At 41.2% G+C, this 26,467-nt stretch overlaps 1 protein-coding gene across 39 annotated transcripts in view; it reads left to right on the top strand.

Annotated features, from left to right (window-relative positions):
- DST (dystonin) overlaps positions 1-26,467 on the top strand; it is a 304,267-nt gene that overhangs the window by 266,514 nt on the left and 11,286 nt on the right. For 33 of the 39 annotated variants that reach the window (XM_053381110.1, XM_053381108.1, XM_053381102.1 and 30 more), the window contains 17 exons: positions 281-409; positions 1,810-1,980; positions 3,794-3,949; positions 4,194-4,400; positions 6,267-6,386; positions 10,463-10,632; positions 11,655-11,814; positions 12,801-12,995; positions 14,145-14,273; positions 17,563-17,706; positions 18,369-18,557; positions 19,429-19,558; positions 19,869-20,032; positions 20,696-20,858; positions 21,001-21,155; positions 22,024-22,098; positions 23,238-23,255. In XM_053381110.1, the coding sequence (XP_053237085.1) occupies positions 281-409; positions 1,810-1,980; positions 3,794-3,949; positions 4,194-4,400; positions 6,267-6,386; positions 10,463-10,632; positions 11,655-11,814; positions 12,801-12,995; positions 14,145-14,273; positions 17,563-17,706; positions 18,369-18,557; positions 19,429-19,558; positions 19,869-20,032; positions 20,696-20,858; positions 21,001-21,155; positions 22,024-22,098; positions 23,238-23,255 (2,475 nt within the window). The remainder of the gene's footprint in view (positions 1-280; positions 410-1,809; positions 1,981-3,793; positions 3,950-4,193; positions 4,401-6,266; positions 6,387-10,462; positions 10,633-11,654; positions 11,815-12,800; positions 12,996-14,144; positions 14,274-17,562; positions 17,707-18,368; positions 18,558-19,428; positions 19,559-19,868; positions 20,033-20,695; positions 20,859-21,000; positions 21,156-22,023; positions 22,099-23,237; positions 23,256-26,467) is intronic. The other 6 variants (XM_053381105.1, XM_053381099.1, XM_053381093.1 and 3 more) reach the window with 1 other exon arrangement.

Raw genomic sequence — 26,467 nt, 5'->3', positions numbered from 1 at the left:
GTACAATTGATGAAATGTTTGTGGGTCCTTCCTTCCTTCCTTCCTTCCTTCCTTCCTTCCTTCCTTCCTTCTTTCTTTCACATTTTACCCTGTTTCATTATACGGACAACAATTTGCAGTTTTTACTCCAGAGGATATCTCTGGTTTAGTAGCATTTCTTTTTAGAGTCCCCCCCCCTTAAGTCTGATTTCATAGGCTCAACATTTACAACCCCTTAGCTGATGTAGCATGTTAGGTTATTGAAATATGTTCTGAAATGCTGTGGTGATGTATCACTTAGGCCCAAGGTTTCCATGGTGAAGTTGAAGATCTGCAACAATGGCTGACAGAAACGGAGCGTCAGCTTTTGGCATCGAAACCAGTTGGTGGTTTACCAGAGACTGCAAGAGAACAGCTTAATATCCATATGGTAAGGATCTCAGTATTGCAGATGGTCCCAATTTGGAAGCTAAACTTTTGTGGCCGTTAGTAGTGAAACATTTGCAAAGTGAAATAAGGTTTAATGAGAACACACTCTCTTTTTTTGGTAATTTACTAAGTAGCAAAACTGATTGAGCAGTACATGTGTATGTCTGAGCAGTTCTCAGCATTATTTTACGGGGAAGAAAAAGACTTTAAGGGTATTCTTGATGACTCTGTTACTCAGCTATAAAGTTTAGCTGAGTACTAGAGTCATCAAGAATACCCTTAAAGTCTTTTTCTTCCCTGTAAAATAATGCTGAGAACTGCTCAGACAGTTGAGTTTTTCTTTTTTCCTTTTCTGTATATCCTCTTCTTTAAACCAGATTGTTTTTGAATTTACTTGCAGTCTCAAATCTGAGAGCTTACTCTATTGTTCCTTAGCTTTTGTTAGAACATTTTTTTAAAAAGCTAGCCAATGATTGCAGAACATTCTCCATTTATTATTTCCTGCCTCATCGATACAACTCATGTTACCAGTGCACAGAGGCAAAGACTGTACTCTACGTTACCAGACAGCACAATGGTATTCTTCTTTTCAGTGTCTGAATGAAGTAGTTCAGAGCCAAAACCTCATTAACAGTTCCCTGCCCTCTTGTACTTAGAATATAAGATTAAGTTCTTAACTGCAACTAGGTTCAGATTTAGGTTATCATTCAGTGGTGCTGCAAGCATGTGCAGCATTGCAACCAAGGTCTGGAATGTAAAGAAATGGCACTCACATGTGGGAGAGAGCTTTTCTACTTCCTTCTTAAAAGAAACAGCTTTTAAATAGAACAGCCAGCCCCAGGCAAACAAGGCACACAAACTGCCTTTCTTTGCACCCTAGCCTTGGTGTATATTTCTTAGAAAAGCTAACTTAGACGATAAGTACATATTTGACGGAGATGCAAAGCGTAGCTGGTGGGTTTTTCTGTAAGCAGCTTCACAATCTTCTGTGGTTATGCCTTTGTTTTAGATCAGCTTTGATCACCATGGCCTGGTAGGATGGTTCATTTCACGCAGAAATTTAAGGGCACAGGCCAAAGCTTATGACTGTCACACACACAAGTAATAAATCAGATTTTACTGGGCTATTTCTTGTGTTCTGAACAGCCCTTGTTTTAGCCTCTCCTTTGAACCTGGAGAGGGAAGGGAGAAGTGGCATATCCATGCCCCTGGAAATAAGTTGTGGGCTGCAGACTGCCCAGGTCTGGAAATGCACAGTGGCACCTCCTTTGTTCAACTCACATTAACTCCCCAAAATATAGCTAGCATGTTTAAAGTAATATGTGAAACTTTTAAGGGGGTAACATTTTCGAATAAATGTTTATGCATTAATGATTTGCAATACTTTCCCTCTTTGTTTAGGAACTCTGTGCTGCCTTTGAAGCTAAAGAAGAAACATACAAGTGTCTGATGCAAAAGGGCCTACAGATGCTTGCAAGATGCCTAGAGACTATTGAAACAAATGTTGAGCAGGACATAAATAATCTTAAAGAGAAATGGGAATCGGTGGAAACAAAGCTGAGTGAAAGAAAAGTATGTTGCATATCGAACATGGGGAAATTCTCTGAAATGTGTCTTAATATTAGAATATTGCAAATACAGAATTTTCCTTTTAGCAGGCGCTAGGGATCCATGCAATTAAACCTGTAAATGATGTCACATACCATGATTCATCTGGAAAAGCTGATCAATAAATTACATGGCAGCAGACCAATGTTTGTAAATGAAAACACCTCCTATTGTAGTCTATAGGTTGCAGACCTAAGGAATGAATAAATCCTTTCTAGCCACCCAGTCCATCATCCTGTCAGCTTGAAACTGATGCTTTAATTTTATTGCTGGCATTTGAACATAGCAGTTCTTAAAAGTTTTAAGTGATGAGGCCTCTCTCGTTCCCTCTGGGAGGCGACCTCATATTCCTGGATAAGCATCTTACTCATAGCTATGGGTTTCCATGGGGGTGGGACATTCTTTTGTAAAAAAATAAAAATAAAAAATACTCCAAACATAGATAAACAGTTTATTCTGAGCCAGACTATAAATTACATCTTGAAACAGCTGAAATACAAATGTGTTCATAAGAAACAGAAATGATTAAACAAACAAATGAAGCCATTCTTGGAAAAAGGAGTATTTGCATTCTCATATAATGTAAATTTAAAGGATTGTTTCAATTGTATTAGATGGCCTGGGCCAGCAAAACCTTTAGGTAGTCAGTACGGTTACATATGGACAAACCATGTTGACACCCAACACATTATATTCTTCAGCTGTATGAGAAAGGGGCTCAGTTCACATTATATCACTAAACCATTGTTTAGCATTGGGGGATAAGTCACAGCTAGCCTCAGACTAGCCTCTAGACACATCAAAGAAGTGTTTCAGTTAAATGCGTTGTAAATTTAAACAGGGGAAACAGGTAGAGAAAAACGGGACTCCACAGCACCATCTGGTAGACACTGTTATATCACATATACAATCTAGCTGAGTCCTTATTCACTCCCCTCTCCTCCAGTGCAGCCCCGAGGGGAAGATCGAAAGCTTCCACTTCTGTTTTGGATAAACCACTGTTTAGCACTGCATCTGAACCATAAACTGCATAAACAAGACAGCTTCTTAAACTATGGCTTTTCCCCCCCTTCATTTCAGCAAGCCATAGTTAAGATTAAACACATGGGTTTGGATGCTATGAAAGGCTATAGTTAATAAATAAAAATGAAACCTATTGAATTTCTCCTTCTGACTGTGCCATAGTGGGGAGGACAGGAGCTTAAGACTTACTCTCATAACATCTGAAACAGCAGTAGTCTGGTGGAAGAGAGGGGGGTAGCTTCTGTTCTGCACAAAGACTTGCCAGCCCCAAAGTTGTCTGAACTAGACCTGCATTCGGCAAAAAAGGATAGTCTCCACAGTGCAAATTCCCAACTTTATCTTCCTAATCCTTCATGCAATGCAACCGCATATTATCCCCTTTTCATGCAAGCAGAATCAAAGCTGAAATGATGTTCCTGGATTACTGTCTGAATACTTGTAAGGCTCATCATTTAGCACTGAGTGGCAGGAAGCTGTATGTGGCATTGGATGCTCTTCTGCCTGCTCAGTCCTTGTAGGTTCTCTGTTTTGTCAGTTTCTGCTGAAATATTTTTAGAAATATCTTTCCTTGTATGCTGTTTAAATATTCAGAGCATACCAGTATTAAACTGGGGGGGGGGGGGGTAGGCAAGAGGACAACAGTGGCCTTTTTCCAAATTACATTCAGAGATGATTTGGTTTATTTCTCTATAAAGTTTATATGGTTTCTAGTATAAACTGTCCACTGCTGCAAATTTATGGTGTGTTCTTACAGATCAAACTGGAAGAAGCTCTCAATTTGGCAATGGAGTTCCACAACTCACTGCAGGACTTCATCAACTGGCTTACTCAAGCTGAGCAAACCTTGACAGTAGCTTCTCGGCCAAGTCTTATCTTGGATACTGTCTTATTTCAAATTGATGAACACAAGGTATGTACAGAAACAACAACAGATGTGCAACTTTCTTCTTCCCGTTCCTTGGACCCACAGGCTGGCTGGCTTGTATTAATGTTTAAAACAAGCCAGCACCATTAAAATCCAAAGACGTTTTACAGTTTTTTAAAGTGACATTTTATAGTGTCTCTGACCAATAAAGCAGTGCATAACACCATCAGTTCTTAGGTATATATCTGTGTGCTAGAAGACTCTGAAGCTTTTTTCTTTCTTTCACAAGGTCTTTGCCAATGAAGTGAATGCCCACCGTGACCAGATTATTGAGCTGGACAAAACTGGAACACATTTGAAATACTTCAGCCAGAAACAGGACGTTGTCCTCATTAAAAATCTGCTGATCAGTGTCCAGAGTAGATGGGAAAAAGTAGTTCAGCGCTTAGTGGAAAGAGGAAGAGCTTTGGATGATGCAAGGAAGCGTGCCAAGCAGGTAATGTGGCAAGTCTTCCATAAGAATTTGAGCGTAACCTTGCTGTAACTAAACCCATGTTTAAATGAACAGTGTGATGACTTTAAGTCATCTGAAGGAAACTGGAATATTAGATCAACAGTTTTGGCAAGTAGTGGGAACCAGAATGGCTGTTTCTTCAGGCCCGACACCAAAAGTGAAAGTAGAATCTTTACTTTCCAACCAAGCAACAGAGTGGTATATGGATGCAGATGTTTATTAGCAGTGTTCCTGTTTTGCATGGGAAGTTCATCCTTATTTTATTTTTCGCAATCATCTTCATTAATACACCATTTTCTGAAACAAATTGCAACCTCTCTACATGGGTGCTTCTAGCCTTCTCAACATTTTTGTAGTTTCAACTTAGGCTGAGGTTCATTATCAAAGGGATATGACTGTGTAGGGACCATGTCATTTCAGGTTTTTTTGTATGTGTAGAGGAGGTGGATGAAAATCAGAGCCCATATTTTGGTGGGACAGAGAGATGGCTACATGAGGCAGGCAACTCAAACTTTTGATTATGTGTGTTAGCTTTTCATGTGGACTGCAGTTGTCATGTGGGGTATTTTTAAACAAAACAACATCCCATATAAAAAATAAGGAAGTAGTGTCTCTGCATGATTGCAGTACCCTCATAACAGCACTTTATCATATGTGTGAATCATCCCAACAAGATAGTGTGTCTAAGGAAAGAGCGGCAAACCCATGGATCACATGGGACCCATGAGGCTATGTCAGGCAACTTACTTGCTCCCAGAAAATTTGGGACCTCTTCCTCCACTTATTAGCAAAGGTGCCTCTTCTCCTTCTGCTGTGATGCCAGAGGTAGGACACTGAACTCAAGAAACAGAAACAGAAGCACTTCCTTCTGTTTCCTGAGCTCCAGGTCCTGCTTTCAGTGTTTCCTTGCCAAAAGGAGAAGATGCACATCGGCAGGGTAACTGGGGGCTTCTTGTTCTCATTCCAGTCCTGGGCTAGGAGGAAAGGATCCCCTCTTCCTAGTCTGGCACTGATGTTGGCAGAAAAACAGTATGCATATTTTATTGACCTCTAGGTATGCAAGTAGATAAATAGGTACCGCTCTGGCGGGAAGGTAAACGGCGTCTCCGTGTGCTGCTCTGGTTCGCCAGAAGCGGCTTCAACCCCAGAGTCGGTCACGACTGGACCTAATGGTCAGGGGTCCCTTTACCTTATGTTGTGTGTATGTGTGTGTATGTATGGTGTATGTTTCTACATGTGGTGGGTGCATGGGTGGCAGCATGTTATTTACATTTCTGCTGAGAGTATGTGGCCCTTGAAGGGTTCAGTAACCCTCAGAGTGGCCATCGGGCCAGAAAGGGCAGCTCCTGGTCAAGTAGATATGTCACTGTGTCAATAGAGGTTGGGAGTCTTGGATTTTCCCAGCATGGGGCTTGAATCCATGACTCTGAAATTAAGAGTCTTATACTCTGCTGACTGAGCAATCCAAGAGAAATTTCAAATAATTTGCATCACTCTAAAAGGGAAATAGCCCTTTGGTTCAACATTTATTTGTGTGAATCCAGTCTGGATTACCTGGCTTTTAATATTGTGGGCCTGATTCAACAAAGTTGTTGCGCCAGTGGAAGCCAGCACCATGAGTTCTGCCAATGCAACTTGACTTCCCGTCCTCACCTACCCTGCACCCTCCCCATTTAAATGAGTAGACATGACTGACTTAGACCCATTAATTTCAGTGCATACACTCTGAGTGAAACCTAACTGAATGCAACCCTTAATATTTTTTCAAAGCTAAATGTGCGTTGAATGTTTTGAATGCATAATCTATGCCTATCAATGTATGTAATTGATAATCTTGCTTTTCCACAGTTCCATGAAGCCTGGAACAAACTTACTGAATGGCTGGATGATTCAGAAAAGACTCTGGATGCAGAGCTTGAAATTGCAAATGATCCAGACAAAATTAAGATGCAGCTTGCCCAGCATAAGGTGAGTCACTGGTAATGGAATGTAGAGGCTGTCCAATCAGATGGCAGGAAAGCCAGTGAACCAAGCACTGTGTAATTAGCAGGAGGAGGGAGATTTATTGGTCACTAGGTTGGAATGTTTGCCACCATCAAATTCAAACACTGGCAGTTTTCCAGCTTGTAAAATAAATAGAAGCTGGGAGGTTTCTCTGCAGGGTTCCATCTTCTGAAACTACATGTGGAAAGGAAAAGCACAATAGTAAAGAATCATAGGAACAAGATAAAGGGCACTATGCTGTTTTTTCCTGTGTGCAATGTTATAGGACAATAGGATCTGCTAGAGTTTAACTACACTTAAGACGGGCTCAGAGATTGTGTGGATCACCATTTGTAACATGTTTTTTTAAAAAACAAAAAACGACCCAGTTTATCTCAAAAAAATAAGTAAAGTACAGTTTGACATGAATGTTGCAGAAGGAGAAAAGAGAGTTTTTCTGTTAAGGGTCCACAGCTGTCAAGCGCCTTTCCATAAATCTGGTGATGTGCAGATGAAAAGTAATCTTTAAAACCTGGGTCTCTTCTGAATGGATATAGGGAAAGGGACACACTGTGCACAGGGATTATCTGCTCTGCAAAACTACTTGTATGCTGAAGTTCAAGAATTACTGTTACTTTGGTCTGCCTAGCACTCTCAATATCTTGGTTGTCAATCAAATTTTAGCACCTTACTCTTAAAAAAACACACGCTTTGTTTGCTTTGCACATCCACTGCTAGTTTGTTGTTGTTGTTGTTGTTGTTGTTGTTGTTGTTGTTTTGCCTTCCACCGTGTTTCTTGTTAGGAGGTTTGATCCTTTTGTAAGAAACCGTTGTTTCCATGTGGCAGCATCTACACTTTCGAACTCCTTGTCTGTCTGCATCAGGCAGGCACCTTTACTGTACTCTTTCTGCCATCCCTTAAAACAGGCTTCCTCAAACTCGGCCCTCCCAGATATTTTTGGCCTACAACTCCCATGAGCCTTAGCTAGCAGGACCAGTGGTCAGGGATGATGGGAACTGTAGTCTCAAAACATCTGGAGGGCCGAGTTTAAGGAAGCCTGCCTTAAAACATTTTTGTTTAGGCAAGCCTATCCAGAAAGGTAGATGTGTGTTTTAGCCTCTTTTACCTATCTCTAATTCTTATTTAATGTTTTAGCTGTTTTTATTGATACTTTTAATATTCCTTGTTTTATTACAATCAAACAGTGTGTGAACTTCGTTAAATAGAATAAAATTGATTGTTGAGGCCTTTGAATTAGCTTTCAGCACTTTCCCCTTCATTATACACAGTTTACTGAGTCCTAGTGCCAAAGACTCTATATGGATGTAGAGGGTGTTAAAACTTGTTTTGACTAGATGAATGGGTAAGATCATTACTATAAATAAAAGATAACGCGCAAGTGGATTCATATCAACCAGCAGCTCTGCTTAATTATGACTGCCACTGCCTTTTCTGAACACCAGAAGCTGCCTTATACCAAAGTGGATGTGATTTCACACAGGAATATTCTACACCTGGAGGTGCCAGGAACTGAACCTTCTATATGCAAAGGATGGGTCTTACCACTGAACTGCAGACCTCGCCCCTGATCAGATGATAATCCCATCAGTATGTGCATTCTGGAAGGATTTTGAGTTTTAAAAGACCTCAGAATGGCCACCAGTCTACTTCTGGGACTGGAGTTTTACACTCAGCTGGCAACTAGTATGTTTAGAATGGGTCTTTTGTGGGAAAACATTTTTAGATATTTTTTTTTAAAAAAAATTAAATGCAAAAATGCAGATTAATTCAGAAAAGGGGTGGAATGGATTTATGAATGCACATTTGGTAAACTGACACACACTGGAAACATACTGACTTGTCCACCTCTATTAACCTCTCATTCCCCCGATACATGGACAGTCATAAAATAGCCTCAAAAAATCCTAGCTAGTCCTCTTAGCAAATATTTGTATGTTGCATGCCTTTGGTTGCTGCATGTTTTCAATCTTCCTTTTATAAAGTAAACCATTGAGCCATTGTTGAAGGTTTTAATGCTTTTAGTATCTAAGGCTAAAGACCGTAGACTAGGCTCTATTTGATATATGGAATAACTTGGCTTCATTCTTTGGGAGTTTGTCAAATAAGGAGAAATGAAGATTTAAAAAATGAGCTGTCTCGTATTTGTTACATGTTGCCAAAGATTTGAAGGAGAATTCATTGCCTTTTTATCAGTCCCCAACCACCACCAAGCTCTTTGCATGTTATATTTAGAAGTCAGTGAAGAAAGAATGGGCCGTGTAGTTTGTCTTAATCCCTTTTTCAAGGATTTTTTTTAAAAAAAGAATATTGATATATTTTAAGGCGGGTGGCGCTGTGGGTTAAACCACAGAGCCTAGGACTTGCTGATCAGAAGGTCGGTGGTTCGAATCCCCATGACGGGGTGAGCTCCCGTTGCTCGGTCCCTGCTGCTGCCAACCTAGCAGTTCGAAAGCATGTCAAAGTGCAAGTAGATAAATAAATACAGCTCCGGAGGGAAGGTAAACGGCATTTCCGTGTGCTGCTCTGGTTTGCCAGAAGTGGCTTAGTCATGCTGGCCACATGACCCGGAAGCTGTACGCCGGCTCCCTCGGCCAATAAAGCGAGATGAGCACCGCAACCCTAGAGTCGGTCACGACTGGACCTAATGGTAAGGGGTCCCTTTACCTTTACCTTATCCTTCAAAATTGCTGGACTACAACACCCATCATCCCTGACCATTTGTCATGTTGGCTGGTGCTATTGGAGGTCCAAATCATATTTAGGTCACCACATCAGCTTTAAAAACCCCCCCCCCCCATTTTTAGGTTAATATACATCTCATTACGAGTCAACCTCCATTTACTTTAAAGAAGTGACATTGGTAGGATAATTCTTTTTTATTCAATGACTGTAATTGCTTGTGAGTTTCATTCTAGAGAATATTTGTAAATGATATAGCCACCAAAGAATTCACAAAATTGAGTCTTGCGTTTCTACTGACCAACATTTCTTTGCCGGATTCCTTATTTGTGCCTTCTTGCAAAAGCATGATAGATGTACATCTTGATAATCTTAGCACAGCCCTACTCCAGAGAAGATAGCAATACAGAAACCATCAAGCGTTTCATTGTTTACATGGGGGGCACTCACTCTCTGTAGTATTTAGCGTTTAATACTTTCTTAAGTAGTGTACTGAATGCAAGATAACCTAAGGTTTCTCATGTTCCTTTTTTAATGGTAAAGAATGGAATAATATTTTCCAGTGTAGCTTCTTTATTCTAGTCCATAAGTCAGTAAACCTAAGGCATTGGGTTTCAGATGATTTAACTGGGACTTCTACATTGATTTGAATGCTAGTGATTTGTTGTAAATGCTTTGTAGAAGACAGTCCAAACTTGTGGACTATCACTTCAAGCTGAGCACCAATGCCTTGCTACCATTTCTCTTGCATAACTTATTTTAATTGCTCAATTAAAGTCATTTGATTGATAGTCTTATTGATCCCAGGGACACGAGGTATATTCTGGAATAAATGCCAGCGAGTTCTGGAATCTAAATGTCCCGGTGACATTTCATGATATTTCCTTGCTAAATGTAGTTTGTATGAAAATCTCATTCATTGTGTTTGGCCCTGTTCACACATCTGATAAATCATAGATAATGACTGACCATGAACATGCCTAGCTGGGCTGTTTATTTCCTCCCTACTAATACACAGAAGACTCAAACCCTGATCCTTGGCTTTGGTATCATGCTTTATTTCACTGTCAACAAGCCATGAGTGCTAAGCCAAAAGCAGAGCTTAGCTAGAAATTGTGGTTTGTTGGGAGAGAAGCAAACCATGATCCCTGGTTCAGAAGTAACACTAAGCCAGGGATCGTAGCTGATTCGTTTCCTCTGCACATGAGATGGGAAGAGTCAAGTGGGCATAATTCATCCATGCTTTATGGCTTACCATGATGTGTGAGTGTGGTCTTCGTCTCCAAACGGCACAAAATACCAGTAAGTTGTGTAGGTTATGTGTGTTGTGTGCTTCATATTGGGTCCCTTTCTTGAACAGGAGTTCCAGAAGGCTCTTGGAGCTAAACATTCTGTGTATGACACCACAAATAGAAGTGGACGTGCTTTGAAAGAAAAAACTTCCCTAGCTGATGACAATCTGAAACTGGATGATATGCTGAGTGAACTCAGAGACAAATGGGATACAGTATGTGGGAAATCTGTAGAAAGGTAAGACAAAAAAAGCTGTGCATCTTTCTTAAAAGAGGCTCTGTAAAGCAGTAGCTAGGTCACTGTCTCCTTATCATCCCATTTTCCTTTCCCCAGCTGGTCTTCAGTGAATGTCCCTGGTCAGAGTAAAATTATGAGAGTCTCAGTTTGAACAGAGGGTGTAGGTTCTTGGCTCCACTTCCCCATCCCTTAGTGTGTACACATTATTCACTTAAGATGAAGCTGATTGGGGAGGGGAGAAGGCATCAGAAATGCAGCATTTAATAAGGAATGACAGGCTAGATAAAGGATAGGTGTGGATTATCTCTAGCATCATGTGTACACTGTTTCTCAAACCAGCACTGGATGCAGAGTAAATGGGAGCCAAAATCTCAGAGTAAGCCAGCTGCAGAATAGGTATTGGTTTGTTCTTCCAAGGGTGGCTGGAGGCAGAGGAGACCCATTTCATATTCAGCCAAAGTCTCTGGGATGGTTTGGAGCACCATTTCAGAAGAAAGAGTCCTGTGAAATGGGAAGTGCATGGTCCAACTCCTACACACTTTTCTTTATGTTGTATATTCCTTTAGTCCTAGGTTTGAGCTCAAATCTTGCCTCCTGAATTTATGAACAATATATTCATTTGGCTCCTCCACTTGGTCTTGATAGAGAGGTATATAAAGCCAGAACATTTTGTTTTGTTTATTGTTACCTCTGAAAACTCCCCCAGCCCAGTTGGAAGAGAGGAAGGGGTGGTGGTAACACTGGAAGAGCATGTAGCCCCTGGAATAGTGACTGATTGGAGGCAGGGCGAGGGGTCTAGGAAGTAGGAACTAGTAGTTGGCACGATAGAAGCAGAAATGTTGTCACTGTGGAGATGCTGTAAATGAAGGAAGCTGCAGGAGGTAGAATGAATCCTAAAAGACCTAGATTTATGGTGTTAGAGTCATATTGCTGAGTGCATGGGCATAGGGTGCCTGTAGATCTGCAATCACTCTCCTCCCCCCCTTTTTTTTCACTGTGTCTGTCTTGTTTTCCCACTTCAGACAAAACAAACTGGAAGAAGCGCTGCTGTTTTCTGGGCAATTTACTGATGCTCTTCAAGCTCTCATAGATTGGCTGTACAAAGTGGAACCGCAGCTGGCCGAAGATCAGCCTGTGCACGGAGACATTGATTTAGTGATGAACTTAATAGATAATCACAAAGTAATGGCCACAAAATTACAGTCATTTTCATATTATTTTGAATCAAGCTGTTCAAAGCATTTTGAGTAAATGCCTGTTGGGTCAATTTGTAACTTTTAAGAAAGATTGATGAGCCCGTTCAATAGGTTAAAAACCTTGGCCTGTGGTATAAAAACTGGCTGGAGAGGGAAAAGAGCTTGCTGACTTCAACGAACAAGATTTATCTGAAACTTGCCTTCAGTGCTAAAGTTGATCTGCTACATTTTTCTTCACGCAGATTTTAATTTGGATTATTAGAACTAAAAATGCTCTTGAAAGTTTCTCAGAAGCAGTGGGTAATAGCATTAGCAGCCTTAGCTTTTTAGTCCAATCCATTTATAAGAGGTGCAGCAACTCTGCTGCTCACATGTTCCACCATCTGCAAGGCCTGCCCCTTGTCTTTTAAAGGAAGGCAAGAGATTTGTGGACACATGCTTTTGCACATATAGAACTGCTGAGACAAAAAGAAACTGTCTCAGCAAAATATTGCAGAAGATGTGGAGCCCTGGATCAGAGTGTAGGAGTATAAGAGAGGCAGGGAGAGTGAAGGAGCCCCACATTATCAAAGCTTGCACTAGTTTTCAGTTCCTTGTGTGCCTAGAGATTCCTAGTGAAAGTTTCAGGGGTTTTCAATATGTTGTCTTCTTTTTAAAGAAGATCCCACATTGCATAAGGAAGATATTGTTGACCTAACGGTTTCTTTCGGAATATATGTAGAACTAATGATTTGTAAGGAGTGAGGGGGAAATTCAAATACGGTAGAGTAGCAAGGATTGAATAAAACAAAGCCAAACAGGGGGATGAAAATATTTATGGGACTCACATTACAAAACAAAATAATGTTCAGTTAAGTTTAATTTCTTTAAGAATTATGTCTATAATAATGAACTTTCTCCATAGTTGTGATAGCTGTGTTACTTTATTATTTGGGGAGATGATAGAAGGAACCATTTCTTTCCTTTTCTTAGGCCTTCCAGAAGGAACTGGGGAAAAGGACAGGCAGCGTCCAGGCACTGAAACGCTCTGCTCGTGAACTGATAGAAGGTAGTCGTGATGATTCCTCCTGGGTTAAGGTCCAGATGCAGGAGCTGGGCACTCGGTGGGAGACGGTGTGTGCATTGTCCGTCTCCAAGCAAACACGACTGGAACAAGCCCTCCACCAGGTGATGAACCAATTACACTTATTTCAGTCAGATCCAGCCTATGCATGGGTTGGGAATGCATACATTGGGTATCATTGCCGCATAGGAAGCGACGTCTGTGCCATGCCTGTCCCACCAGGTTCTGCATAAGTTAAGGAGTCCACGGTGAAGCAATGGATAGATAAGCACAAAGCAGCTTATGCAAAAGACATTAAAGTTGAAACAGGAATCCTGATTGCTAATTGCAGCTATTTCACCAGGCCATGTCAGTGGAGTGGTGCTCTTGACTAGACTGAATTGCAAATAGCCTGCCCTACAGGAAACCTTTTAAAAAGTTATTGAATCATGAGGAGAAAGATAGGCCAGTGCTACTTTTTTTTTTACTTCGTTCTGTTTTTTCTTTGTAGAGAGTTACATGTGCAGAAGCCTTGCTGCTTTCATATACTAAAAAATATCGGGAAAATAATTTCAAAACAATTCCCAAACTCCTCCAGACACTCCTGAGGGAGAGTAATGTGGTGGTTATGGGCATTGTCCATTAGGTGTCTGCAGTAAGTGCACACATAGATACCGCACTAACTCATGTTGCGCCACTTGAAGCTGGAGGCTCAGCCTTTTTCTGACACTTCTTAAAGCACTACCAAAATCTGAAAAACCATTTTGACCAAAGACCATTGCAAGACACACACACACAATGAACATGCAAAGGCTGTAACTGGCAGCGACAACTCTATAGTGATACTGCTTTCAGCTCTTCTATATACAGCCTCAATTAGCTCCCCCCACTCCACAAAGTAATTAACATCATTCACTAGCATGACTCTACCTGATAATTTGTCACTGTGAAGGCAGGTTGCTCTGAATTCCACTTTCACATATGCTATCAATCATATATTTAAAAGCATGCACAAACAGGCCTATGGGCTTTATTAAATCCTTTTTTTAAAGCATGTGACATTTTTACAGCCATGATATCAGAGTGCTGTATGTCAGATTCCTTAATGGAAAGTTAATGTACCTCCATTGCTGAATGATAAATGATTCCACCAATCTGGGCACAGGTTCATTGTTCATGGAAGGAATCCAACATTGTACTCTTTCAGTCCAGATCCCTTTTACAGCATCCTCTCTCCCGCCCCCCCACTTTCTTTTCCACTTTCATTTATACAGGCGGAAGAATTCCACTCAGTTGTGCACGTTCTTCTGGAATGGCTGGCTGAGGCTGAACAGGCCCTTCGTTTCCATGGCAATCTCCCAGATGATGAAGAGTCTCTGCGTACTCTAATAGATCAGCATCGGGTGAGTGAGATAATTGAGACAGTGCTGGCTCTTGACTAGATTTATGAAAAGGTCGGAATAAAATAAAACTATTTATGACTTATTTGTATCTGGCAATGAAAATTAGTTTCTTTCCTAGAAATAAGGGCTCGTGGAAAACTTTTGATGGGTGATTGATAACTTAATCAGCTAAACCACCTTAAAATCAGTATACTTAACTTTAAATGTTTCCTTCCCATACCATAATAAAATTCTTGATATTCATAGCAACACAGTTATTAAACTGCAGTAGAACCTCTCCTACCCCTTGAAGTCTGGCATAGACCATGTCCCAGGCCATCAATCCTCTCTATCGCAAGAAGTCAGATTCAGCAGAATTCTTGTAGCAAATTCATTCTCTTCCTATTACTCCCAGTCTTTACATACATACTTTGTACGCCACTTTCCCAGTGGGTTGAGCCTTCTCTTCCAGAAAAGAAAAAAATGCTAGCAGGAAAGACTTCAGGACAAAGGCATAAGAAGGTGGATAATTGGCTAAATATTTATAGTGCCCTTCATAGAAGTCAGGTGGTAAGAATGAAGCCATTATACCCCTCTGTTGAACAAGGCCTGCAAAATTTATGACCCACCAGGCTAGCACACCACTGGCAGTTCATTTATAGTGGATAAGAGCAAGACATGCAGAAGGTGCAGATCATTACTTGTTTAGACTAGTCTAGGACAGATCTGCATGCTAAGGAAGATTGTGATTATGGTAAATGAAGTGGAGTGGGGAAATTTGCAATGCAACAACATCATCGTGCCATGTGGTCTGTTTTACTATGTATTTTTGAGGAGATGTGTAGCTGCTGCTTTTGTCTCTTGTAACATGTAGTTCTTCCCATAGTTTTACCACTTTCAGTTGGATTGTCATTCCCCACTCCCAACCCACTTTCTCCCCCCCCCTTCTTTTCTCTTTTCTTTTGTTTTGGTAACGGTCTACACTATGAGTCAGGCCATTTGTGCAGCTACTCCTCCAGCTCCACCATTTCCCCCCCCCCCCCGGCTAGTCTTTATGTATCTGTTACCATACAATGAGATCATTGAAAGGCTGCCAGACGCAATGGTAATGAAGAAGAGAATATCTTGTTTACTGTCATTCCCTCTGAACAGGCTCCAGATGGTTCTCTTTGGATTTTCTCTCACCAAAGAAAAGGCAAATTCTGTCTCTCTCTCTCTCTCTGTCTCTCTCTCTCTCCCCCTCTCTCTCTCTCCCTCTCTCTCTTTCTCCCTCTCTCTCTTTCTCATTCTCTCTCTTTCTTTCTTTCTTTCTCTCTCTCTCTCTTTCCTCACACGCACAGTTCTCTAGGCAAAGCAAGCAATACGTAAACACAGGATAACAACGTACAATAACGGCAGCTAAAATGTAAACCACACTTTAAAAATGTACAAGCTGTAGAAGTTGTGAGTGAAGATGCATTTTAATACAATGCGAAGTTTGGAGTATCTTCAAACATACTTTTATCTAAACCTAAATATATCACATACTTTAGTTCTGCTGCTTTCCCCCTTGTTTTTGTGAAGGAAATGTCTAATAGGAATCTTTTTGTGTAGCAACATTTTAAAATTCTTACCCTACTCTGGTGGGGCTACTTGACTGCCGGTCTATCAAGGAAGGCATTTCAGCCCTTTATTTTATATTGAAAAGCTCAGTTTCACAACCAATTACCCTTTAAAAAAAATTGCACTTGCTTTAATAGAGGTTAGGTCTCCCAGATAATTCAGATTTTACCTCTCCTTGTGGGCTTTGGGGCTGATAGGCACAGTGGGTAAATGCATTAAACTAGGTATGAATGGAAAGACATTTATGCTCTTGCTCTCTCTACCCTAGTCCACCTCCTACACCACTCAAAAGTCTCATAAATCTTTTCTCTTGTAAAAATGTTATATATCCTTAATTCACTTTCTGATTTTCCCTATCAGCATAGGATGACTTAGGGCCTGTAACTTACAATGTGGACACTAAAAACAACAACAATAAAATATAGAAGATAGTCTAAAACAACAGCAGAGAACACAGCAGCCAAAATATCCAGGAGGGCTCAAAACCTGATTAAAAGGGGAAAATAATAACTTTGCATATCCCAGCAGAGGAATTTCGGCAGGGGGGGGGGGAACCATCACAGTAAAGGCTGTATTGTGTTTTGTCACCTTACAAATAGAAGGGCATTTGTGGGAGATCTGAATTCTCAGGCATCTTTGAGATGAGCATTTCAAACAAAATTTTCAAGAAGAGGACTGTTCTTTTGTTATCTGGACCCCAGTGAAAGTGGGCCACAGATGCTTGCATCCCCTATTCCTTATCCACAGGAAGCAGGAAACAAGTGCAGCAGGGAAGTTGGCATTAGTTTGTAACCCAGATAGATAGGTCCTGATTTCTTCCTGGTTCAGGGCGCCATCCTCCCACATGTGGGGCTTTGTGGAGCAGCAAGGCCACTGCCATATCTGTAAGTCCTGCTACTCAGGGTGACGATACTGGAAGATGCGTGGAGGGTAAAGGATGTTCGGGTCCAGTCCAGACCTGATGCTGTCACACAATAGCAGTGAAACTGGCTTGGGATCCAGTGAATCTCAAGTCAGCACAGCCCTGCCCACTCCCTCCATTAGGACCCCCCACTGTCCCTGGATGATTCAGCAGGCAGCAGGAGGCTGTCTCAGCCAAGAGAGCTGAGTGAAGGGACACTTTTGCCTGATCCAACACACAGTCTGGCCTAAAGGAGGTTTAGGTAGCTCAGTAGGTCGGTTGCTTCTGCAGTCGACATGTTAGCATCCTGTAGTCCAAGAATTCAGTGAATGGTCCCTAGAAGTCTGCATCAATATATGCTGGCCCAGTTATACAACTGAGCAGAGGTGCTCTGAGTAGAGTGTGTGGTTTGATTAAATAATCAATCCACTGGGTTTCCTGAAACATGTCCAAAAGTAATTAACTTGCTATGACATCTAAGTAGTGCTGTCTCACAAAGTTGTGTGTGTGTGTGTGTGTGTGTGTGTGCGTAAATATTGCAGTATTGAATTGCAGACTCCAGCATGCATTTTGTCTCTTCAATTAGCCCTTAGTCTACAGTGGATCTTAAAATATTCTTAATAAGTAAATCACTTTCCTCATGCTTTGCTTCTCTTCTTCCTTCCCTGCCACTGGATCAATTCAGATGCCGAGTGATTCAGTGTAGGCATCTGCGCTTTTTGGCTAAACCAGCAAAGTCTGAAATCACTTGGATTTTACCTTTGAACCACTGCCAGCACCTAATTGAAATCACTGTTTTTGCCTTAGGAATTCATGAGAAAACTGGAAGAAAAAAAGGCTGAACTAACGAAAGCCACAGGTATGGGAGAAGCCATCCTGGCTATCTGCCACCCAGACTCCATCACTACCATCAAGCACTGGATAACAATCATCAGAGCAAGGTTTGAAGAGGTCAGTCCATCTCTAGCAGGTTCTCTCTGGTAATAATAATCAGTCTTTGATAGCTTGGAACACAACTGACAATTAGCAAGGCACTTATATTGTGAGGAAACGATCCAGCTGTCGAGAGCAAAATGTTTAACATACTCATGCTGTCACATGTAATAGGCTGGTTTTGGCTCTTCCTTTGCAAATGTCTCTTGAGGAAGAAGTAAAACACTCCCCAGATCAGTTCATGTTCAAGATAATCACAATGAATTAGAAGTTAAGCTTTGAAAAAGGGATAGGGAACCTGTGGTTCTACAGACATTGTTGGACTCCAACTCCCATCAGCACCAACCACTATGGTCATTTGTCAAGGATTAAGGAGTATTGTATGATAATTCTCAAAATGTTACCACATACTAAATACCCAATCGTTAAACACAGCAGTGCTTTCCAACTCTTCTGTGCTGCTAGAAACCTTTGGATCACAGTAAAAAGGCAGTGACTTTTCTTTTTGTACTTCTCTTCATGGGGTGCAAAGAGTTCCAGCTTCTACTCACAGAGCTCACTAATGTGGTTGCTCAGCAGTCCTTTGATAATTCAGCCAAATTTGTTCATGTGAAAGTAATGGAGCACCCAAAGCCCTGGGTTGTGTGAATGTGAATATCATGCATACTTTTCTTTTCAAGGTGTTAGCATGGGCAAAGCAACATCAGCAGAGATTGGCAGGGGCCCTGGCTGCACTTATTGCTAATCAAGAGCTGTTGGAAGCATTATTGACCTGGTTGCAGTGGGCAGAGACGACACTTAGTGAAAAAGACAAGGAAGTCATTCCTCAGGAGATTGATGATGTTAAGGCACTCATAGCTGAGCATCAGGTAAGAGGGCCGTTGCTATGATTATGATCAAACTAGTCAGCTTTAATGTACTTATGTGCATATGCATATTTTGGAAGTTCAGGTGGAACAGAGGTTTTTAAATAAACAATTAAAAAAACATGCTTTGGCCAAGGGTTCTGGTTCACGTAGCCTTCTGTTTTCATTTATGTTGTTTTATTGTATTGTACAGCATTGTTCTGGTAAAAGGTGAAGAAAGGCAATATTAAGGAAAACTGCTCTGTTCTTGTACACAGTAAACCAGTGCACCAATTCACCGTGCAATTGATTTCTCCTTTAGAATAAAGAGACAGAACAGCAAAGAAAAAGAAATTGAAAACAATAAATAAGCTGGACTGTAAGATAATACTGTATTGCTTGTGTTCAACTTTACATTCTACAATATGCCTTAGAATTGTTCTGGGACCACATAGTTCCTTCAAAAAGTCAAAGTTGAGTATTTTCCTTGTTGGTAAGCCAGTTAGGAGAACTTTGTCATTACTATTTGGGACATGAGATCAATATCCTTATTGTGGGAGAAACATGCAATTTGGAACACTTGGATGTTGGTGGAAGTGCTTTCTTTTAATCTGAGCATGTAACTCAAGAAGCCACAGCCCATATTGTTGTTCTCATTCATGTGCTCATGGCAGACAAGGTAGTTGTGTAGGCATTCAGGTGTTAGCAAGGAGATGCTGTATCCAATGTAGATGCTAATCTAGATATGAGAGAAATCAGCATGTGAAGTAGGAGTTCTGTGCATACATGGGAGATCCCACAGACATCTGGATCAGAACCTTTGTACCCCCAAACAGGGTATGTTGCAAAATATTGTTGTGCATTGTTAGCCAAAGCGACCACCCTTTAATTGCAGACATTCATGGAGGAAATGACCAGAAAACAGCCTGATGTGGATAAGGTTACTAAGACACATAAAAGGAAAGCAGCTGAATCTGGTCCAATTCATTCTCATATTCCTGTACTGGATAAAGGAAGAGGAGGAAGTAAGTAATGATCTCACATATATATATGTGGTATCACATATATCATTGTCGTTAGTCATTAACTGATTATTTAAAAGCTGTCAGAATTTAACTTACTATTTCTGATTTATGAAGTGGACAGGATTGTCTACAGGGTCAGGAACCTGTGGCCCTAAACCCAAACCTACCTTTCTGTTAGAGGCCACCTGGAATCACAGGCATGTTAGGCCTCTCCCTTCTTCCTATAGAAACAGGCATGTATGCTGTGTTACCTTTTGTTTACACTGCCTTGAGAAGCAGAAGTACAGTACATTTTTCTGTATTTTAACAGGAAAGCGTTCCCCAACACCAAGCATGTATCCCTCAGGTGCACAGGCTCAGATTGAAACCAAGAATCCACGGGTGAACCTCTTGGTCAGCAAATGGCAGCAAGTCTGGCTTCTGGCTCTGGAAAGAAGAAGGAAACTTAATGATGCTTTAGACCGATTAGAGGAGGTCAGTAAACAGCAGATTTGTTTGCTATAACTAAGCCTTGGTTCATGTCTTATTGGCCACTCCTCTTCATGTGGTGGAGGACCAGGAAGATACCCTTCCTTTGACAGGCAGAAGTAGCTTATGTGTTGGTCTGTGCGTACCAACACCCAATTATGTGAAAGCCCTGCTCGTGCACCATTATTATTATTATTATTCACTTTTATTACAAAGGTAATTCAAAGTGATTTACATTAACTATATTTAAAGCAATTTACATTAATTATGTTAATTACTCCCTTGCTTTTTTGTGATGGAGATATATCACATAAGCAGACATCAGCATGGAGTGCCATTGGTATTGTGTAGACATAATATTGGGATGTATGCTCCTTCTGCTTTCCCTGTACTCCCTTCAGAACAAATTCACCACTTTCCTTGTCAGAGTTTGCCATGGTTTAGAGTTACTTGAATGGTGATCATAGTGATGATTAAGGATTTGTAAGCCCCCTTCATACTTTAGTTTCTAAAAAAGGGAATGGGGTTTTGGGGAGGGCAAGGGAAAGACTCCTAAGGTTGACTTCCAGTTTGCACATTAACATCTGCTCTGAACTTTAGCATCATGATTATATGTATATCTCACAAGACAGTTCACCTCTTTTTGCCCATTTTTCCTTTTGTCTCAAGCTGAAAGAATTTGCCAACTTTGATTTTGATATTTGGCGGAAGAAGTATATGCGTTGGATGAACCATAAGAAATCTCGAGTCATGGACTTCTTTAGGAGGATAGATAAAGATCAGGATGGAAAGATAACCAGACAGGAATTTATTGATGGGATTCTTTCTTCAAGTAAGTTTTGAAGCAAAGTTCGATCATTTGCATATTAAATTTAATTCCTCAGAGTTTTGGAATGCTAGTAAGTCATCAGTTTCCTGAAAGGTTATTGGTAAGAGTTGTTCATTTTAACTTGAACTGTTAATTTCATCTGCAGAATTTCCTACTAGTCGATTGGAAATGAGTGCAGTAGCGGATATCTTTGACAGAGATGGTGATGGCTATATTGACTACTATGAGTTTGTAGCAGCACTTCATCCGAACAAAGATGCATACAAGCCTCTGACAGATGCTGACAAAATTGAAGATGAGGTGCTCTTCTCCCTTCCCCCCTCCCCCTCCCCGCCCCTCAGCCTCTTTCTTAAAGTATCTTTCTCTGGAATTGCATGTTGAACTTATACAGTGGTACCTCGGTTTACGAACAGCCCTGTTTATGAACTATTCATAGAATCATAGAATCATAGAGTTGGAAGAGACCACAAGGGCCATCGAGTCCAACCCCCTGCCAAGCAGGAAACACCATCAGAGCACTCCTGACATATGGTTGTCAAGCCTCTGCTTAAAGACCTCCAAAGAAGGAGACTCCACCACACTCCTTGGCAGCAAATTCCACTGTCGAACAGCTCTTACTGTCAGGAAGTTCTTCCTAATGTTTAGGTGGAATCTTCTTTCTTGTAGTTTGGAACCATTGCTCCGTGTCCGCTACTCTGGAGCAGCAGAAAACAACCTTTCTCCCTCCTCTATGTGACATCCTTTTATATATTTGAACATGGCTATCATATCACCCCTTAACCTCCTCTTCTCCAGGCTAAACATGCCCAGCTCCCTTAGCCGTTCCTCATAAGGCATTGTTTCCAGGCCTTTGACCATTTTGGTTGCCCTCCTCTGGACACGTTCCAGTTTACGAACTCTGGAAAACCAGAAGTAGTGTTCCGGTTTGGGAACTTTACCTCAGATTACAAACGGAAGCCAAACAGTGGAAGGGCACTGGCAGCGGGAGGCCTCATTAGGGAAAGCGCACCTCAGTTTAAGAATGGATTTGGTTTAAGAACGGACTTCAGGAACGGATTAAGTTTGTAAACCGAGGTACCACTGTAGTCCCATTGTTTTCTTGACCTGATTGCACAATTTACCATAAATGGCAATTAATATAATTTGCTTATGATTGTCGTTTTGACAGGTGACAAGGCAGGTAGCAAAATGTAAATGCGCAAAGCGATTCCAAGTGGAGCAGATTGGTGATAACAAGTACAGAGTAAGTATAGAAAACAGTCACGTTATCTGTTGGATTTAGACTCCCCTATTCTGCAAAGGAGTAATTTAACTAAATTAATAATACAGTGTGAATTTGATGTATTTTCTCTTTTTTAAAAACATCATCATCATCATTTTGGACCCTACTGCATTTTTCACCAGCCGCAGTGCATAAAGTGAGATGCTGCTGTTGTGCCACCCTCTTGGCTGCAGGTGCTATCGCTCTCTGGGGTGAGGTGGCAGCAGAGTAGTTGTGGTAGGTGCAGATGCATGTGCCCCTGTGGCCACCACTGCTGTCAACCCAGTGGTCTCCTGCCCTCATCTCTTCTCTGGCCCCCCATCGCATCCCAGCAAGCGGCAGCACCACTGCAGCCAACAGGGTACCGCAGTGGCAGGACCCCACCTCATGCACCACAGCTGTTCTTTAATCACCCCATCTGATTTTTTAGCTTGTGGTTGAAGAAGAAGAAAAGCTACTATTATACCACCGAAGTCACAATAAATCTTTTCTTGCATTGAAATTGTAAATAACTTTCCAAAGGAGCCTGGGTTTTGATGAAACTTCCAAGTAATAGAGCTTAATGCTTGTTACAAATATTCCATGCGTTATACCTACAGCTTTCAAGGTTTTATAGTGGAACATTCATTAACTTCTGAATTAGAATTATTATTATTTTTTTCCAACAGAGCAAACAGTTGGGAGTGCATTAGCCTTCCAAACATATTTGAATAAAGTTGTACTCTGTCATCACCATCCTGTCTTTTCTTTTTGTTTGATTTTGATTTCACTGAAGCATGCTTTCCTTTTTCTAGATAGAAAATGTGCCAGAAAAACCAGCAAGTGGATATCAAGGGGGGATCTGCCAAATTGTTGTCCCCTTCTTTCATTTCAATTCAGCAATATCATTTTCCATTGAGAATTTGGCGGAAGGAAATCAGATTATATAGCAAGCAATAGATAGGTGTCATAGGAGCCAGGTCTGACGGCATTAACAGCCCAGACAGCTGATGTTATCAGCACATCTCTAAGCTACATACTAAATTGGAAGATTTAGAATGTGTGTGTGCTGTTAGAGTGTGTTCTAGAGGATTTCCTGTTACACTAATTATGTCTTTCTCCCATTTTCCATCTCTTGTCAGTTCTTCCTGGGAAATCAGGTATAAACAGTGGAATGTGTTATGGAGTTCCTAGTATTCTTTTAATACATCATCATTTCAGCTTGCAGTGGTTTGTCCTCCCCTACCCTTTCACCCTAAGCTAATTCATTGTTGGTCAGCTACGATGCCTCTCTGGAAATGCTTAACTGGTTTCCTTGTTTTGGGAATTGCCTTTTTTGCCTGCTGCTGCCTCATTAATGAGATTACTTTTAAGGGAACCAGATAATAGCCTGCATTAATTGGTAGTGCAAATGCCTTTGGGCATTCTTCCTGTGGCTTACACACTGGAATTGCTGTTAAGATTTTACTGTGATTCATATATGGAGTATCCTTTAAATTTCCATGCTGCATTCCACTGTAAGATGATCCAGGACCTTGCATTTTTTAAAGCTTTTGCCAAAAACAAAAAAGAACATTCAATTAGAAATTGAATAGGGAAATTGCATTTCCATAAAAACCATCACTGCAAATTGGGCACCATGCAGACTGCATCCCAGGTAAAGACTGCCTATTTCTGTTTTGTTTCGCGTGCAGTCCATCATTCTTCTTGCTTCTTAGAAGTTAGTACAGTGGAACCTCGGTTGTTGAATGCTTCCGTTGGCATACGTTTCAGCTTCCGAATGCCAAAAACCTGGAAGTAACTGCTCCAGTTTTCGAACGATTTTCGGAAGCTGAACATACTACGCGGCTTCCATTTTGAGTTTCCCTATTGTATTGAGGGTTCGGTTTTCGGTTTTCAAACATTTCGGACGTCAAACAGTCTTCTGGAACGGATTATGTTCGAAAACCGAGGTTCCGCTGTATCATCCTTTCTTAGAATCTATTCCCTGTGAAACCTAATAGTAAATGAAGATTATATAGATTTTTAGAATGAGATTACTCAACATTATGCAGTGTAAAAAAATCCCATTTGTGATTTAAAGTTTCACCTACTCTGACATGAGTACAATAAGCTAAATTTTCCTTCTAATGCTATCCATGCTAATACATTATATAATCTTAACTTTTGCCTTTGTTTAGCCCGCTTTGCTCCCAATTCTAAAGCCACTCCCATTTTGCATGATACGATCTTCTTGATTTCCTAGATGACGTAGTGAAGGGGGTTTGTTCTCCTGCTTTCTTCAGGAGGGTGGGTGTGGCTTTGCCTCAGCACCATTAAATGAATGAGACAGGAAGCACTGGAGCTGCAAGTGGCAACGTTGAGGCATTGTGCCGCCTGGAAAATGGGGAGAGAAATGTTCCACTCCCAAATGGGAGTTGGGGGACTGGGGCAGGTTGCTTACTCCTGACCACAGCAGAGTGACACCTGAGATCATTTGGCACAACAGTAGTAGAAGTTAATTACCTAAATGGGCTCAGAGAAAGAAGAACGGGGGGGGGATGGTAAGCGCCCCAAAATATCATAATGGTGACAGATGGGGTTTCCCAAAACAATCTCCCAGGTTTTATTGGCTCAAAGGGAAATCTTCCCAGACTTATTCAGGAGCTGCCATATGCAGTGGAGCACATTCCTCCCCCCCCAAAAAAAGGACCATCAGAAAATACAGTTGATGCAGCATAAAATCTTGTGAGTAAAAAAAGAAAGAAAATCTTCAGCCACTAATTACTTTTGGTATTTTCGATTTATTAACTTTATATGCTTTCTTCTTGTTTGGTTCCCAAAAGTAACATGCCTTCCTCCCTTTGCTTAAGCTGTGTCTCAGTAAGGTACATGAAAAATTAAACTCAGTTACATGATTTGGCTGTAAAACAAGTAGTGCTTACCTTAGCTTCTTTCCAAGGATGAAAACCGGCATTTTATTCTAGTGTGATCTTTGGGAAGAACTCCCCATAGGTACCCACATGAAGAATCTGGTCTTACATATCACAGTAATCCGAGCTAAGAAGTGCTGAATCCCTCTGACTATTTTTTTCTCCCAGGGAACAGGGTGGCTCTGAGATCCTACCTGTAATGGAGGATCAGTTGGAGGTGGACAAGAGATTTGGATGAGTTGGATTGATAATATGGAAGAGTGAGGTCTTTTGCATTGGTTGGGATTTAAAGGTTGTAACCCTGCAGTCTGCTAGTGCACTTTTCAGATTGCGCAGTACAGTTAGAAGTGAGGCAGCCATGGCTTGTCCTGCTGTTTCTCCCCTGGTCCACTTGCTGCAATGGTCAGGCCTGCAGGTGTGCTGTGCAGCAGTTTGGGGTGAATCACAATGGCAGGAAAAGAAAAGAGCAGAACACATTCCTGTTACAGTGGGAAATGTAAATGAGGAGAGAAGCAGGTTTGGGACATTTCCCCCTCCCCCCCTGCAGCCAACCCTCCTTTAAATCTGCTACACAGGGTTGGACCCTCCATGGCGGATTTAGTGAGACTGGGGGGGGGGGGGTCTGCAGCGGGGAAGGGGGAAATATCCCAAGCCTGTTTCTCTCCTCATTCTGCTGATGGAAACCTGACTGCCAGCTGAGTCAGGTCTCTCAGTTACAGTCTGACAACATTAGCTATGATTCATAGCGTTGTGCAATGGTAGTGTAAGACATCCACTGGAACTATTGGAGACACTTTATGTATTAGTGATTTGATACTAATGTCATGGAAAGGAGATTTGAAATGTGCATATAAAGAGAAGGAGAAACTCAGGTGGCCATCCTTATACCACATTTTAGTTCCCTATTGGCCTGGCTCAGATCATTCTATATCAGCATCTTGAACCAAAGTATGCATGAGCCTTGTTGCCCATACACTCTGTCCTTGCACTGCTCTTCCCTCTTCCCTCCTCTCTTCTCTGCATGCTGCAATAATCCTTCAATTAAACATATTTTCCCACTACATCCAAACTGGGAAGCTATGGCTGCAATGTTCAGAACAAGCTAGGATCTTAAACCAACTTCAGACCATGGTTTAAGATCCTGGGTTGTTCTGAACATTGTAAGTCATAGTTTCCCATTTTGGACATAACAGGAAATTATGGTTAATTGAAGACTTATTGGCTTATTGCAGTAAGTTAAAGAGGGAAGAGTCTCTGTGCATTGCCAGAAGGCTCATTCATATCTCAGATTAAGGCTAAACATGTTGCCCCAAATGCAAACATGTGTTTACATTCATGAATTGGGAGAAGTAGGCTTTAAGCCACTTGAATGAGCCTGAAAATTATGCTATAATGGTGCAGAGATTTTCACCATGTGTACTAATATACGAAGCAACAGAGTGTACAATGAGTCCTTTAGA

The sequence above is a fragment of the Podarcis raffonei genome, chromosome 3, assembly GCF_027172205.1.
Source record: "Podarcis raffonei isolate rPodRaf1 chromosome 3, rPodRaf1.pri, whole genome shotgun sequence".
Taxonomy (NCBI): domain Eukaryota; kingdom Metazoa; phylum Chordata; class Lepidosauria; order Squamata; family Lacertidae; genus Podarcis; species Podarcis raffonei.
The sequence above is the reverse complement of the archived record's forward strand: the minus strand, read 5'-3'. Positions and strand labels throughout refer to the sequence as shown.